A 17,920-nucleotide genomic window follows, 5' to 3' on the forward strand; every position below is an offset into this window, starting at 1 on the left:
TTTTTTGATACTTTCAGGTTACTTGAAACTAAACAGTTCCATTAAAAAAAACTAAAAATTGTGGCGTTCCTATTCTTCACTAATCTGCTTTTATCTCTCTTTTGCTGATGCTAACTAGCGCTTTAATTAATAATTTCAGCTGATCATCAGGCTCAACTACTGCTAGAAGACAGTCCTATCAGCAAAAACAAATTGGTACTGGTATTAGTAAGCTGAGGGTTGTCACGTACGACACGCACACGCGCACTCTGCCAACACTACCAACACAAATAAATTCAGCAGCTACTCTCCACAATCCACATTACTCCAGCAGCACACACACTGGTACTGCACTGCACTACTGCTGCTCTGCCTGATCACACACACTCACCTCTCACCACTCACCACATGAGGTTTATCAATGCTGCACTCACTCACCTCCATGACACCTGGAAACACCAGCCACCTGCCTCACCAATTGGCCTCTTCATTTCACTCCTCTCACTCCCAGTAGCTGCAAAACCAAACACCCTATCTTCTTCTTCCTCAACTACTACTCCTGTTCTTGCTACTGCCTAGCTCAGCTACTCTGCTTGCCCCCAACCTATCCAACCTACTAACATTGTAGTACACTACACACAAGCCTAGCTTAGCTTAGGTTGCAGCTGTGTGAGGTGGGGATCCAGATCAGCTTTGCTGTTGGAGAGATCCATCCATCCATATAGCTAGCTGTAACTACATACAGTTGTTCATTCAGATTCAGGCATTCAGCCACTGCCTGATTTAGGTGAGGGAAGAAGAAGGTTCAAGCAACTGCACACCAGATGGTCCATCTCTTGCCATGCACCCATGCTCACTTGCCCCTGCCTCTCTTCTTCTCCATCCTCCTCCTCATCTTCTCCATGGAGGTGGCACATTCAGATGCAAGTAAGATACCAAGATCCCTCTCTCTTTTTGCTTTCTTTCTAGCATTAGCTTCTCACTCAACCATATTTGTACTTCTTCATATGCATAGGGAGGTTGCCACTGAAGCTTCTAGAAGTTGGCAACATCAAGGTAATCAATCAAACAACCAACCAAATGAGTTCTTGCTTCTGCCACATTGTTTTCCTTTCAATCAATCTGAGTTTGCATATGTGTGTGATGTTGAGTAGGAGGAGCCTGATGAAACCATTGGAGAGAAGATGGAGATGGAGATGGAAGGGAGGAGGCTGATAGGATCAAGGCCACCAAGGTGTGAGAGGGTGTGCATGTCCTGTGGCCACTGTGAGGCAGTGCAAGTGCCCATTGTGCCACAGGTGATTCAGAAGACACAAACCAAAGCTGCTGCTGCTGCTGCTGCCGAGCAAGAACAGCATGTGGTGGTGAGTGCTACTGCCATCAGTGCTGCAGTGTTCACCTACAGGGTGAATGGCCTCTCAAACTACAAGCCATTGAGCTGGAAATGCAAGTGTGGTGGCATCATCCTTGATCCATAATGTTCCAACTCATGGCAGATCACTTCAACATTGTGCAAAAATGTAAACAACTTGCTCCTCTGCTTGTTCATCTGAATTTTTCTTTCTTTGTTGTTCTACTACTAGCTAGTAGCTACTTCCTCCTTTTGATTTCTATCTAGGCCAGAGATTGAAAATGTGGGGAGATGGAGATGAAAAGCTGCATGTTTGTTGTACATTTAGGCAGCAATTTTGTGAAAATGAATGAATGAATGAATGCCTGATTTAGGCATTGAATGCATTTTGATTTGGCCCTGACTTGGAGGCACAGGATATTAAATTGTTGTGTGCATTCAAGCCAATGAAATGAGCCATGAGGCATGGTAGGGACAAACATCTGCTCTGCTCTCTCTCTCTCTCTCTCTCTCTAATTGTGTGAGTGTGAGAGAACAGCAGACAGTACACCAGACCAGTGTTAGGTAGTTGTCATTGCTACAGTGAAATAAATATATATATACATATATGTTTTCTTATTCAATATTAATCAGAAGGCATCATATTTGTTCAACAAATGCAATAATATTACTACAAACAGCATATAAAAATAATTCAAACTGAGGATAAAGCCTAGGAAACACTCTCAATTGTTGGTGTACTTGAAGAAAAGGCGCGTGTCCACAAAATGCTGATTATACAACAAGTTAGTACTCCTATCCAGGGTTTACCTTTCAGTTTCCAAAGTGAAAACCGCTCCCTTCCGGTTTATCAAAACCAACTAAAAACAGGTAAAAAACGATGACTTTCTATTAACATTGCACGAAACCAGCTAAAACTAATCGATTTCCACGAATTGACAACCAACAGTTTCACGAAAACCGACTGGTTTTGTTAACTTGCTCATTCATAGGGAGGATTGAAGGAAATGCATTGACAAAGAAATTAAAAGAAAAAAAAATAGAAAGGTAGAATAAGAAAAGTTTTGTGATGATTGGACCTTTCTGCAGCAAGCAATGGCGGACCACTAGAAAAGCAGGAGGCCAGGCCAGGGAGGCAGAGAGAGAGAGCTTGACCAGAGCCATGGCTGCTAGCCCGGTGGATGGGATGATGCAGATTTGCACATCATGCAGAGGCAGATCGAACAGGTGTGTGTCCATCCATCGTCCATGCATGTGACAATGTGAGCAGCAACATTTAGGGTTTGTTTTGGGAGCTTCTAGCAGCTGCAGCTTCTCCAAACAGTCTAGCTTTTTACCCAAGTTCTAAGAATCTGTAGTTGTAGAATCTGGAAAATGAACTAGAAGACAGAAGCTGGGTTTCCCAGCTTACCCAGCTTCTCCAGATTCTCACCAGCTAGCTTCTCGCTGCTTCTCAGAATTTTAAACTCCCCAAACAGGCACTTAGCTAGAGTAGATGCAGATAGAGAGATAGTAGGAGTAGATAGATGCATGCATTGATCTGGTCTGGTCTGGTCAGGTGTGCTCTCCCTTTCATGGCACGGCTGGACTGGTCACTGCCATCGGCCCATCGCTACATGCTGCACCATGCCATTCCAATGTTCATTACTTCAGATATATAGGAGCATTTCTAGGCATTTGATATTTTGATTCACATGCATAAGTATTTTTGGAGCACTACTTTCTTAATTCAATCACCTTAAATTTTAAAATGTAGTCGGTTGGTCGAACGCTGATTATGGGTAAAAACGTTTATATCCGTCCTTATTGATTGAACGAGAAATAAAATGTAATGGAATAACCTTAAATTCAACTTCAAAATTAAGTTTTAAATTTAATTTTTGTCAGTGGCTTGTAGGATTCTCTATACCATTGCATCATTGTACATGATTTTTGTAAACTACTATAGTAAATTCTTAGAGGCATCACAATAATATCTGCAAAAACTACGAGATATGATTAATTACATCGGAAGCGTAGCCTATGCACACGGGCTCTCACATGTACACACTGTGTATACCAACTAAAAATTATCACAAAAAATTCTAGAAAAATTCATACATGTACTTTCGTACTCCTTCCGTTTTAGGTTATAAAACGTTTTGACTTTAGTCAAAGTCAAACTGTTTTAAGTTTGACCAAGTTTGTAGAATAAAGTAGTAACATTTTTAATCCAAGGCAAATTTATTATGAAAATATATTCAATTATTGATTTGATGAAACTAATGTAGTATTATAAATATTATTATATTATCTATAAACTTAGTCAAACTTAAAACAGTTTGACTTTGATCAAAATTAAAATGTCTTATAACCTGAAACGGAAGGAGTATTACATCTACATGCAAAGTCGCATCTCCAAAATCATTTTACATAGAGAGTAAAAAAAAACAAAATCCTGACAGAATTACAACCTCAAAATTGTAAGATTTTTTTAGGCTAAAATATAATAAATTTGAGGTTACGATTTTATTCCTAGGTGTAATACAATTGAAAGTATATGTATGAATTTTTTCTAAATTTTTTGGTGACATTTGTTAGTTGGTGTGCATGTGTGTACATGTGAGATCTTGTGTGCATATATAGGATATGTTGTCTAATTATATCATGGGCGGAGTACTATTTAAAAATAGTTTATTTTTAAAAAATGGATTTTCTTTTAGATGCGGTTACTTAAGACCACTGTCTCTGGAAATATAAACAACCGTATTTCAATAAAAATAATCATAACATTTTCATATGAAGTTAAATGGGATAAATTTTATATGAAAACTTTAGCCCTAGACGAGTTGTATTACTTTGAAGTCGAAAGGCTTTTCATTTCAAATTGTTTAGGGGTCAAATATTCGCTACAAGTTCCTAGTCTCTTCTGAATTTTATTTTTTTTCTTTTGTATTTTTCAAGCAACCTAGGATAGAGATAATCTATATCAAAGTTATATAGAAGTTTTATAGCTCAGCAAGGTTCGGAGAGGTGAATTAAGAAGAGATAATCTATTCTATACCACTGAGTTTGTGTGAGTTCAATTATTTGCCATCGACATTGTATCTTTCTATAATATACCGGCCACTTTATCAATTGTTCTACAATACGTCACTAGGTTGGACATTCTTTTCAAAAATACCCAAAATACCCTTATGAACATACAAGGTTAACAATTGATTTATCTCACTAGAAATTCCAAAAAAATATGAAAACTTTTATGTGGCCTCTTTACACAACATGGAAATTTTTATAGGAGTTTCAAGTTTTTTACATTTCTTTTTTTAAATTATAACTTATATGTTATATTGTATATAAAAATATTTTTTATTATTGTTTTTAATATAAATCATATTTCACACACTACATAAGATATTTTTATGCTATCATCTCCTTTATAAGCGATTTATCTCATATACCACGTAAAAATATTTTTTGTAAAAATATAAATATACCAAAAAAAATTTAAAACTTGTATACAAACTTCCATGTTGTGTAAGGAGGCCACATAAAAATTTTCATATTTTTTTGAAACTTCTAATGAGATAAATCAATTGTTTATCTTGTATGTCTCTAAGGGTATTTTAGGTATTTTTGAAAAGAAGGTCCAGCCCAATGGCATATCATAGAACAATTGCTAAAGTCGTCGGTATATTATAGAAAGAGATAATGTTGATGACAAATAGTTGAACTCGAACAAACTCGATGGTATAGAATAGATTCTCTCAATTAAGGAATAGGGAACATCCTCCTTTAGTCAAGTGATCCATAAGTGAGTTAAGGAGGTTACGGCCCATTTGATTCAGATTATTGAGCGGATTATTATCGTGAAATATCTAATTAATTACCAGGCAACTTAAAATTTTAATAAATAAACTTAACAAACAACTTAAATTAAGTGGTAAGTAATGCAATACAAGAAAATATATCTTTTTAAAAAATATATCTTTTAATGTATGAAGCAAATAATCCATTTCAATGATCCCGTAAATAATCCGAAAAGAACAGGACACCACACATGGAGAGAGAGAGGTCCAAGAGACCAAGAGCGTATATCATGTTCAAAATCGCGTGACTTGTGGCATAGACCATGGATTTAGTGATTTTGTTTCTCTGAGAAGAAGCTATAAGCAGCTTATTGTCCCTATGGGTTTAGTGATTTGTGCTCAACTTACAATTAGAGCAAGGATAATAATGGGCTATAAGCAAGCTATATGCTTATATGAAAGAGAAAGATAAAGAAAAGTGGGTAGTGTTGGCTCTTATACAAGAGCCAGCTTCACATAAGCTCCAAGAAATATGAATTAAATTCATAGAGTGAGAAAGAGAGAGAATGGAAAAAATAAAGTTAAACTTATAGCTAATTTATTATACAAGTTAACTCTAACATTAACTTATAGCAAGTAGTGAGCTATTGTATTAAACTTGCTCTTACATGGAAGGACAAGTGAAAGAAGACACATGAAGACAAAGTGGAGCCCGGCGGGTACACAAGACATCCTAGTAGGGGCCGGGGCGTTTGCAAGCATGCAGATTCAGTCACACGTGATCATCTGAGTTGTACGGCCTTGCACGAGTCAGCCAGGCCTCCTGTCTCGGCCTTTTCGTTTTACCGACCATGCCATCACACTATTTTTACAGACTTTCTCCCTCGGTCCCAATTTCCAAAATACTTGAATCTAGGTTTGGTTAGGATATACTGTACTACTACGAATCAGTATTCGGTCCTAGATCTTTATATTTTGGGACAGAGATATATATCATCCGTCCAAAAAAAATTAATTTAGGATTTGATATGACATATCTTAGTATAATAAATTTAAATAGCTGTTTAGATTATATCATATCAAATGTTAGCTTTAATTTGCTTTTTGGGTACGGAGGAAAAATAGTGTGATTCTATTTCTATGCACCTTCTCATAAACCGTAAACATCACTCTGTCATCTTTGTTTGTTTGCCTACCTAATCCCTTCTTTCTTCTGTATAGTTGGTATGCACTTAACTCATTCATTGCTATAAAGCTGATCCCACAGTAAGCCACGTCATCAAAATTAAGTAGGCCGTTGGATTTTGATCTGAACGATCAGTATTCCCTAGCTGGCTGGCTCACAAAACTGGCGGCTATATCTTCCTCTCGCAGGATCTGTTTCTTCCATCCCTAGGTAATGGCGTAATGTTACTCTAGCGGCTGCTTCCTTCCTTTCTTCAGAGTATGGTTTGCTAGAGCAATCACAGGTTACTACTCGCCTTCGATTCCTCACTTTGAGTGCTACTGCCACATCTTGGTCTTCATTCATCTTTTCTTGACTATGTGAATTGAAGAGTTAACCCTTCTAATTTTAATATAGCTGTACTTACAAATTCTCTAACTAGGAGTATGTATCAGCATTTTCTCTACAGGATGAAGCTGGTATCCTGGTAGTCAACTAGATTGTGCCAAAATAGCCAAACAAGGCAGATCGATCGGATGGTAAGTCCATTTCTATCCTACACACATTTACTACTGTTAATTTCACATTTGCTTCAGGATGATTTTTCATATACATTATATTTGATCTGAGAAATTGCAGGATGCATGTACATGACCATATTATCTACAAATTTATCCTAATTAGTCGTTGATTAAGAGAAGATTCAGACCAACCGTAAGTTTCTTGACAGGAAGCGAATGCGCTAAATAGGAATTCAAAGATCAGTATTTCCTTTTTAAAATAACCTTCAGTTCCAACTATTTATTTCGTGTGCTGATGTTTGATCTGTATGCATAAAGATAAAATCTTTGTTGACTTTTAATAAAACTTATGGTTAGCTCTTTTATGTAGTGCACACATCTTTTCAAAGTTATTTGTCTACACAACTATCCCGCAGCAAAGCGCGGGGTGTCCACTAGTTAATTTGAGAGTGGCCCGAGGGTAAGAATTCCAGTTATTAGTAATATAGATAACTAGTTTGTTGATATTCCACGCTTTGCTGCAGGATATGTGGATGAATACATGTTATATGTTATACATTATGGAAGTGGTAGATATATATATATATTTAAATAATATAAAAATTATGAGAAGATAATGATTTGACATTGTCTGCATATTGAGTTCTAAAAATACAAAAAAATTATAGATAATATTTATATTTGCATTATATTTAAAATACTATGTATAATAATTATGTGGCACACTTACATATGATTTAAAATACTCTAGATAATAATTGCTAGTGTGTGATGATGGGTAGACTTGTATGATGAGCTAATCTACTGTAGCTACAAGCTAGTACTACTTAAATAAATATTTAATGTTTGACGGTTTTATGTTCTTCAAAATTAATTTGACTTTGACCATAATTTTACATTAAAAATTTATGTTTTTGTAATAGTCATTTTCAATGCAAAACAATATGCTATTTTTATGGTTTTAGAATAAGTATGTTAGAAATTATTAATGGTGTTTTTAAAATCTTAACTGGATTTTATTATTATACATGTCGAATATATATATATATATATATATATATATATATATATATATATATATATATATATATATATATATAAAAGACTATTCTACACCCGGAGTATAGAATAGCTATTCTATACCCCCCTTCTAAGGGCCAAATCTATCTCCCACATTAGTCTAAGGCTAGTCAAAGTGCTTCCACGTCGGTCAAACCTCAGGTCAAATCCGCCTGTGACTTCTCCCATCACCCACCCTTTTTCAGCTCTCGTCTCGCAGAGACGGTGCAGTAACGTGACGGTCATTGTGTAGTAACGCCGTAGTTTACTTGCAGTAACAACGGTAAAATATAGTTAAAATATAGTCATGACGGATCTACTTTTAACAAGTACTTTTTTTTCTAGCATCATGGCGCAAACGGTTTTAAAAAATAATGCATATTTTGCGAGATATTGCTCTTCAAAGGTTAGCATTTTGAAGTTTAATCCTCCACATGTAGTAACACTATAGCATTATTGTTACTACCATTTGATCCGTGTTACTGCGAGAGTGCAGTAACTACTACAACTTTTGCAGTAAAAGTGTGTTATTGCAATTGCTTGGTAATGTTACCACAAGAACGTAATAACAACCAATAAATTTTACATAGAGAAAAAACAAATGGTTTGCTTTATGATGAGGAGGACATGTGAGAGGCGAGGGGTGGTGAGTGTTTGCTTGAATCGGGAATATTAGGAGTGCGATGGGAGGCCACGAACCACCACCAATTTTGCTTAACTAGTCAAAGTGAATCCATGATGTGTAATCTCGTTCAAACTCCCAAGCGGATGCAACATTCATCTTGTGAAAATTGTGCAGTAACGTTAGTGCCCGCGTACAGCAACAATATATGTGTTTTGCAGTTTACTGCAATTCCATGATGATGTTACTAAGAAATTGTAACGGAATTGATTTGCTTCTTTCATGGAGGTAGAAATAATCTACCTTGTTTTTTGTTTGAATAGCGTACTAAACAATATGTGATAGCATATTAGAATGAAAATGATACTATACAAACTGTCCAATCTTGGTCAAACCCTCAAGCGGATGCTACATATATCTAGTTAGAATTGTGCAGTAATATAGTGCTAAATAGCAGTAATAACTTGTGTTTTGTGTAGTAACCTAGCATGTTACTTTAATTCCGTGATGATGGTTACTACGAAATTGTACCATGTATCTTACACGTGCTAAATTTAATTTACTATGTGTTTTTGTTTGAACAATGTATTGAATGGTACGGACGAGGGAGGAGAGTGCACACAAGGCGGGTGAGGAGACATGCGTGGTAGGGCAAAAAAAGGATGTGTTTTGACATGATAGGTTAAAGCATCACATGCTAACCGTATACTTATTACTGCACAAAAGTATAAGTGTTACTACATGATAGGTGCATGTTACTACTTCCAAGTAGTTATGTTACTACTTCCAAGTAGCTATGTTACTGCACGATAATTGTAGCGTTACTATGTCAATTTTACGAGATGAAGATCGAATAGGTAGGCCATAGGTAAAGTCTGTAGGTGGCTTTGAGCGAGGTCTAATTGATGTATGAGTGTTTTGAATAATTTTATACATTTGGTAAAACCATGTTACTGCATGTATATGCCATTGTTACTGTAAATTATACATTTTGTTACTGCATGTGGAGGGCTAAAGTTCAAAATGTTCTTTGAAAAGCAATATCTCACAAGATATATATTATTTAAAACCGTTTCCACCATGATGCTATGGTGTTACTGCATGTGGAGGGTTAAACTTCAAAATGCATCTACGTACTCCCCTCCTCAAGAAACCGTTCTTCCTCTCTCTTCTCAAGAAAACCGGTATCCTCCCTCCAATATAGTGTTACTGCATGTATATGACGTTACTGCACTTTTGACAGTAATATTGTGGTGAATTATAGTAAATCAGGAATTGAAACAAAAATTATATGTGTTAAAAGTCTTATATGCCAACCATATACTTGTTACTACGTAAAAGTAAAAGAGTTACTACACGACAGATACATGTTACCACGTTTATGCAGTAACACTATCCAAAAATGCAGTAAGACACTTTGTTACTACAAAACTTATAGTCTTTACTATACTTTTTACAGTAACATCGTGATAGTAACACTTATGATATAGTATTCATATAGTATTATTACTTGTGAAGAGTTAAATTTTAAAAGACTAATCTTTGAAGATAATATCTCTCCACCCTTTGCCCCGCGAGTAAACTGAGCCAATTCCACATATTCTTGTAGTAACGTTATCAAGTAATTGCAGTAGCACACTATGTTACTGTGAAACTTATAATCGTTACTACATCTTGTAGTAACGACATGATGTGATTGCAGTAACGCAAAACAGGCAGTAATAACACTTTTGATATAGTATTACTGCTTGTGGAGAGTTAATTTTTCAAAACAAATCTTTGAAGGGTAATATCTCTCACATCATTTACTAATTTTAAAAACTGTTTGCACCATGATGTTCAAAAAAAAAGTGCTTATCAAAAGTAGATCCATCATGGCTATATTATGACTAAATTTTAATTTTGTTACTGCAAGTAAAACACGGTGTTACTGCACGATGAACAAGACGTTACTACGTCGTTCTGAGACGAGAGCTAAGAAGAGAGGGGGTGGTGGGGAAAGTCACCGGCGGGTTTGACCGAGATTTGACCGACGTGGGAGACCTTTGACCGGCCTTTGACTGAGGTGGGAGGTGGGTTTTGGGCCCTTAGGGGGAGGGGAGGTGGGTTGGAGGGAGGGGGGTATAGAAAAGCTATTCTATACCCGAGTGTAGAATAGTTTTATATATATATATATATATATATATATATATATATAATCACCAAAGTAAATTATCAGGATTTATTTTTTCTTTTAAAGGGCAAGATATTTTATTATTATGTATGAGAGGCGGCCGTTCGATATTTCTCCCATAGATCGGACGCTCGATTCGTAGTTTCTTCCTGCATGGACACGTACCTGCGGACGAGACTACCGATCGGGCGCCCGATGAGGAGTGGAAAAATCGGGCGCCCACATCATGCTGACGTCAGCATGACGCATGCATGCAAAAATACTTTAAACTATTTTTTCTCTTAAATTATTTATCCAAATCATGATCCGATTACACCATTAAATTCGTTGCAATTAAATCTTTAAAACAAGACCATACATGGATATATTCTGATGAAAAAATAATTAGCTTATTATTGAATTATTTTTAAATGTTGCACAGTGTTCCATCGAGTATATCGGAATTGTCTCACTAAGTAGATCGAAAATGTTTCAATAGTTTAAATTGGACGATGTTTCACCTTATATAAAAACAATGTTTCAGCAAATAGCGAAAGAATGTTTCAACTCACTGCAACATTTGATCTATACATAGTGAAACATTATAAGTACACTAGGTGAAACATTTTGTGTGGCGCTGTTTCACCTTATATAAAAAATAAATGTTTCAGCAAATAGCGAAAGAATGTTTCAATTCACTGCAACATTTAATCCATACATAGTGAAACATTATAAGTACACTAGGTGAAACATTTTTTGTGGAACAAAAATTAAAACGAATTCCCTTAATAGAGGGTTTCTACAATATGTGTGTCAGGGTTATGGATACCACATACCTAATAGTAGTTGACTAAATCTCGGCAGGACCCATCACATACCATGTCCTTTACGGAAACAACCTTCAGATATTGAGGGAGTTCCGGATAAGGAAAGACAACTAGAGTTCTATATGGAAATGACAAGGACTACTCGGATTGTATCCATATTGGTTTCTCTAGTTCTAATTTGACAAGGGGACACCTATGGGTATAAATACGAGACCTCCTAGGAGGAGAGGACGACCACCTCAATCAACACCCACCATAGACGACGCGGAACAATAGATCAAGACAGAAGATCGACATACAAGCCAACATACACCAAGACAAGACGCCGGATATCGACTTCAGAGATAGGCACGGCTAGTCCCCTACGGTGTCTCAAGATACTGATAGGAGAGACATTGCGCTGTCTCTGATCACGCCGGGCACGAACTCGAGGAGGAATACTACCCTGTTGTCGACTATGAGTCAGACCTTCAGACCGCCATATCGACAACAATTAGATAGGCTATCCCAAATATTGTATTGGTGTGATTATGATGAATAAGAGCAATATCGGCTTCGGCCAACAGGATGTAGGGTTATTACCTGATAATTTAGGGGCCCGAACCTGTATAAAAATCCATGTCTTTGTCTCTTTTACCTCAGTCTCGCGTATATCCTAGTGCCAACGATCCCCATACTATGCAAATACCGCAATCGCGACATCAAACGTCGACAATATGGTTGATTTGTTGCAAAAGAATGTTTTAATTCACTACAATATTAGATCTATACATAATGAAACATTATGAGTGTACTAGGTGAAACATTTTTTATGGAATAAAAATAAAACGAATTCCCTTAATAGAGGGTTTGTAAAATATGTGTGTGATTTGTTTCAACGGATTAGGTGTGTGGAGTTACGTGGCAGGTGGACAGAGCCATATGGTGGGGCCAGGGGGACACGTGCGCTTAGCGCCAGAAATTTTCCCTCCCCCGGCCGATAGCGAGCAATTCCGCGTACATGCCAGGAAGCCGTGTATGTGTTTCCTTCGCGTGGGCAAGTGCATGTACTACTGGTCACTAACAATGCTCATTTAATTTCGCTTTTGACCTCAAATTAATCATCTGAACAGCATGAAGGCCCGTTGCAGGAATAATCCTATTTATTCTCTCACCTACTCACCCACCCAGGCCACACGCCGTAAACACTGAAACACACCAATTCTTCAGAGTTTTTTCGCTCTGAACTTTCTTCAGCAAACAGGCCTGCATAAGATAGCTAGCTAGCTACTACTACATATACACTATATGGTTTTTGGCTGATCGATTTGCTATCATCCTAACTGGGGTTACATTACATAAACATGGACAGCTTTTGTCTAATGTTTTCCAGTAGATTGGTCTCTAGTGTTCTCTTCATGATGATTCCTCTTACCATGGCGGTCGACAAATTGGTGTTCAACGGATTCAGCAACAGCAGTTTGGTGCTTGATGGTTCAGCTGCCGTCTTACCAAATGGAATCCTCAAGCTGGCCAATGGATCATCATATGCATACACAAAAGGCCATGCTTTCTTCCCTTCTCCCATCCAATCGCGCAACTCCACAGATGGCTCCATCTTCTCCTTCTCGGCAACCTTTATCTTCGCTATGCTTCACACGCTTCCTTTGGAGGAGGGCGATGGGATTGCCTTCTTCCTAGCTGCACACACCAACTTCACCGGAACAGGTATTTCTGGCGACTTTGGTCTTCCTGCTGAAGATGACAATGGCAAATCGTTGGACCATATCCTGTCCATAGAGCTAGATACCTTACACAATGAAAGATTTGGGGACATCGATGACAACCATGTTGGCATCAACATCAACAGCTTGAACTCCTCCCAGTCCTCTCCAGCCGGCTACTACACAGATGAACCCTACTCTATTTTGCACCCGCTGCGGCTCAAGAGTGGTGAGGAGATGCAAGTATGGATAGATTACGACCACCGGCGCATGCAGCTCAATGTCACCTTAGCTCCAGTCCCCATGGCCAAGCCCAAGCGCCCTCTCTTATCTGCAACTCATAATCTCTCAAAACTGTTGTTGGACCACATGTATGTTGGCTTCTCTTCATCGTCGTCAGCGGCCTTGTATATTAGTGGTCATGCTCATGGTCATTTTATTGCCGGCTTCTGCTTCAGGCTAGATGGAAAACCTGCATCACTGCAATACTCCAAGCTACCCAAGATAAACACATCTGATCTACCTGATCATGTCACCTATGGTACTGGAAGGGGGAGCTCGATTTATTGGCCAGATTTTTTGACACTTCCATTGATATATGCCTCAGCTCTTGGTGGTGCAATATCGATGCCTGTTATCCTCTACCTAATTGTGAGAAGATGTCGCAGGTACCAGGAGTTACATGAAGATTGGGAGGTCGAGTTTGGCCCGCATAGGTTCTCATTCAAGGAGTTGTTCAAAGCTACCAATGGCTTTGTTGACAAGCAGTTGCTCGGAGTAGGAGGGTTCGGGAAGGTGTACAAAGGAGTGCTTCCATCATCCAAATTGGAGGTTGGTGTCAAGGTGATGTCCCATGATTCAAAACAAGGGATGAAGGAGTTCGTCGCGGAGGTTGTAAGCATGGGCCGACTTCGACATCGGAACCTAGTACAGTTACTTGGATATTGCCGTCGCAAGGGTGAACTTCTACTAGTATATGAGTACATGCCAAATGGCAGTCTTGATAAGTACTTGTATGACCAGGATAAACCCTCGCCGAATTGGATTCAAAGGTTTGAGATCATCAAGGGTGTTGCATCAGGTCTTCTCTACCTACACGAAGAATGGGAGCAGGTCGTCATCCACCGTGATATCAAGGCAAGCAACGTCCTCCTCGACAGTGAGATGAATGGTCGACTAGGCGATTTTGGCCTAGCACGATTACACGACCATGGAGTTGATGCACACACGACATGTGTGGCAGGGACCAGAGGCTACATCTCCCCTGAACTAGCGAGGCTGGGCAAGGCGACCAAGGCAACCGACGTGTTCGCGTTCGGTGCATTCATCCTCGAGGTCGCCTGTGGCCGTCGCCCGATAGGCATGAACTCATCAGGAGAATTGCAAGTGTTGGTGGACTTCGTGCTCAGATTCTGGCAGCGAGATCTGATCCTGTGCATGTTGGATACCAGGTTGGGAGGAGAGTTTGTGACGGAGGAGGCAGAGCTAGTGCTCAAGCTTGGGCTTCTCTGCTCGCACCCGTCGCCAGCTTCAAGGCCAAGCATGAGGCTTGTGATGCAATATTTGTGCGGCGATGTGCTGTTACCGGCGATGCCGGAGAGTTACCGGAGCATCCGGAGTTTCAGTGAGATGCAGGTTGAAGGTGATCAGCTTGATGAGAATCCCTTATTAAGACAGTATCTGTCGGTGCAAACGAGTATAACCGGTCTCTCTGGTGGGAGATGATACTGTCAAGTGTCAACAACTAGAGTTTAATTAGCCGATACCAAGGAGAAGAGAAATCTTGATATGGATTAAATTAAGAAGAGATTTAGGTAATTTGAGCCAGAGCAGACCCGAACAGAGGTTTTTAGTTCAGTGAACACACGGGAAGATCGGCCTCGATATATATATTTTGTGATTTTATTATTTTGCGGTTTCATTTAGACTTAAAGATACGCTTTATTTGTGCGTGTAACTACTTTTATACCGAGCAGGACACAATATGCTAGCCAGTCCGAATTCCATCGAAACAGGAATGGAAGCTACGGCTGTGTTTAGTTCCACGTCAAAATTGGAAGTTTGAAGAAATTGGAATGATGTGACGGAAAAGTTGGAAGTTTGTATGTGTAGGAAAGTTCGATGTGACGGAAAAGTTGAAACGGAAAAGTTGAAAGTTTGATGAAAAAAGTTGGAATCTAAACAGGGCCTGAGTAGTGATGTGTATGCACCATGCATTTATTTCTCTATGTAGGTGATGAGCTCCTAGTCTATGCATCAAACGAGAAATGTACTCGTGTACTCCCTCCGTCCAAGTATTTGACACCGTTAATTTTTTAAAATATGTTTGATCGTTTGTCTTATTCAAAAAATTTAAGTAATTATTAATTATTTTCTTATCATTTGATTCATTGTTAAATATACTTTTATGTATACATATAGTTTTACATATTTCACAAAAGTTTTTGAATAAGACGAACGGTCAAACATATTTTAAAAAATCAACGGCGTCAAATATTTAGGGACGGAGGGAGTATATATAAGCAATATGTATCATACATGTACAATACTATACAGTGTGTAAGCGCCTGGTATAGCTGTTTGTTCATTTTCCATGCAACTTCATATACATATATATATATATATATATATACACTCATCATACAGCTCCTTGTCATTGGAGCTAGCCGGCACACATTTTTGTTGAGGTTTGCTGCACAGCATATAAAAATGAACTGCACCGGTAAACTGAAAAACGGACATATCTTGTTGGTTCGTTGGTTGGCAAGTGTGCGTAGCCTGCTAAAACGGCCCAGCCTAGAGCCCACGTACTATATGACGGGCTTAGTAGATGAAGCCCACTAACTTGAAAAGCCTAGTTCACCGGCGGAAAAAGTGCACCGAAGGTCCCTCAACTTATCATCGGGATACAAAAACATCCTCGAGCCGCAAAACTAGATACGCGGGGTCCCTTAACTATACAAAACCGGTCACCCGAGATCCTTGGGTGGTTTTAGCCCCGGTTTTGGTCTACGTGGCGGCTGAGTCAGTGTGGGACCCATGTGGGCCCCACATGTCAGTGTGATACACGTCATCTCTCTTTCCACTTTTTTTTCTCTTCTTTTTTTTACTCCATCCAGGCGTTCCTCGACAAGCTTGCCGACGACCTGGGCGTCGTGCTGCACGCCATGCTTGCCAAGAAGGAGGAGCTGACCGCGGTCGGCAACAACGGGTCCGATCCCTGCAAGAGGCTGCGGATCGGGGCCGACACGGGGGCGGTGGCGTGGGGACCCGGCGGCGACGCGGCCGAGATGGCGCAGAGCAGAGGCATCGTGCCGTTCCCGTGCTCTGCTGGCGGCGCTGCCATCGGAGTCGTGCTGGGTGCCGCCCATGGACGAGGACGACTACTCGTCGCTGTCCCCGTGGATGATCCTGTCGACCACCAAGTCCGTCAAGTACATCGACACGGCGCACTACGCGGTGCCGGGCGGCGCCCGCGTGGTTGAGTTGGTGACCGGCATGGAGACGGCGATGGTGCAGGAGGTGAGCACCGTGCCCGGGCTGTCGTACAGGCTGGAGTTCTCCGTTGGGGACGCCGGCGACGGGCGCTCCGGGTCCCTGACCGTGCAGGCGTACGCGTGCGGAGATGAGAGAGGCGGCCGGCGAGGAGGCGGGAGGAGGAGGGCGGCGCTGCTGGCCTGCTGCTATGCCGTGCGACGAGGAGGGCGGCTGTCTGCCGAGGAGAAGGCCGATGTCGGGGCCACCGCCACGGCAGTCCGCTCCATCGACGGGCGCACGGCCATCGCCGCGGCGTCGGGCGGGGTAGCGGCCATGGGCAACCCCACCGCCGCCCCTTCCGCCACCCCGTCCTCCAGGGGCCTGCTGCTGGGGCGGCCGGCGAGGCCGACGCGGAGCTCGTGGCCGCGCAGGAGGTGGCCGTGGAGGTTGCGGCAAGCGCTGCGGGTCGTCCCGTCATCCCGATGGCTGGCGAGGGAGGGAGAAGCGGGGCACACCGTCGATGTGGTGGCGGCGGAGGAGGAGGACGCCGGGCACCGCTCCGTGGCTGGATCCGGCCGCGGAGGAGGAGGAGACGAGGAGGACACCGACAACCACTATGGCAACGCCGACGACCACCATGCTCACCAGCCGCCGCGCGCTCGCACGCCGCCTCCGCCGCCCGCCGCTCAGCCCTGCTCGCCGCCGCCCGTTCTTGCTACTCCCCTGCCGCAAAGAGAAGTAAAAAAGAAGAGAAAAAAAGAAAGGGGAAAGAGAGAGATGACGTGGCACGCTGACACGTGGGTCCCACGCTGACTCAGCCGCCACGTAAACCAAAACCGTGGTCAAAACCACCGAAGGATCTCGGGGTGATCGGTTTTGTATAGTTAAGATACCCCGTGTATCTGGTTTTGCGGTTCGAGGACGTATTTTATCCCGATGATAAGTTGAGGGACCTTCGGTACACTTTTTCCTTCACCGGCCGGCCACGCCGGACAAGCTACAGGTGCGGCATGGGCTGTAAAGCGCATGGAGAGGCCCAACTCTCTAACAGTTACGAATAAATTACTTTGAGTTTGGTCGAAGTCGGTTATAGACAAATATAATAATATTTATATTACTAAATTAATTTTATTAAATTAATAATTAAATATGTTTTTATAATAAATTAATCTTAGGTCGAAAGTATTACTATTTATTTTATAAACTTTATTATACTTGAAGCAGTTTGATTTTAACCAAAGTTAAAACATTTTATAACTTGAAACGGAGGGTGTAA

At 40.6% G+C, this 17,920-nt stretch overlaps 2 protein-coding genes and 1 long non-coding RNA gene across 3 annotated transcripts; all 3 read left to right on the plus strand.

The window, feature by feature from the left end:
• The first annotated feature begins 300 nt into the window (after window positions 1–300).
• LOC4342336 (EPIDERMAL PATTERNING FACTOR-like protein 2) lies at window positions 301–1,716 on the plus strand. Its single transcript, XM_015789442.3, has 3 exons — window positions 301–906; window positions 995–1,035; window positions 1,134–1,716. The coding sequence occupies exons 1-3, from the start codon at window positions 804–806 to the stop codon at window positions 1,455–1,457; spliced, it is 468 nt and encodes a 155-aa protein (XP_015644928.1). The 5' UTR covers window positions 301–803; the 3' UTR covers window positions 1,458–1,716.
• Window positions 1,717–6,500: 4,784 nt separating this feature from the next.
• Window positions 6,501–7,165, plus strand: LOC112939567 (uncharacterized). Its single transcript, XR_010742460.1, has 2 exons — window positions 6,501–6,587; window positions 6,739–7,165. It is a non-coding gene; the product is annotated as an uncharacterized lncRNA (long non-coding RNA).
• Window positions 7,166–12,617: 5,452 nt separating this feature from the next.
• Window positions 12,618–15,483, plus strand: LOC4342338 (L-type lectin-domain containing receptor kinase SIT2-like). The gene has a single exon (XM_015789441.3). It carries the CDS (start codon window positions 12,808–12,810, stop codon window positions 14,890–14,892), a length of 2,085 nt encoding a protein of 694 aa, XP_015644927.1. The 5' UTR covers window positions 12,618–12,807; the 3' UTR covers window positions 14,893–15,483.
• The last annotated feature ends 2,437 nt before the right edge of the window (window positions 15,484–17,920 follow it).

This window comes from Oryza sativa, chromosome 7, assembly GCF_034140825.1.
Source record: "Oryza sativa Japonica Group chromosome 7, ASM3414082v1".
In the NCBI taxonomy this organism is placed as follows: domain Eukaryota; kingdom Viridiplantae; phylum Streptophyta; class Magnoliopsida; order Poales; family Poaceae; genus Oryza; species Oryza sativa.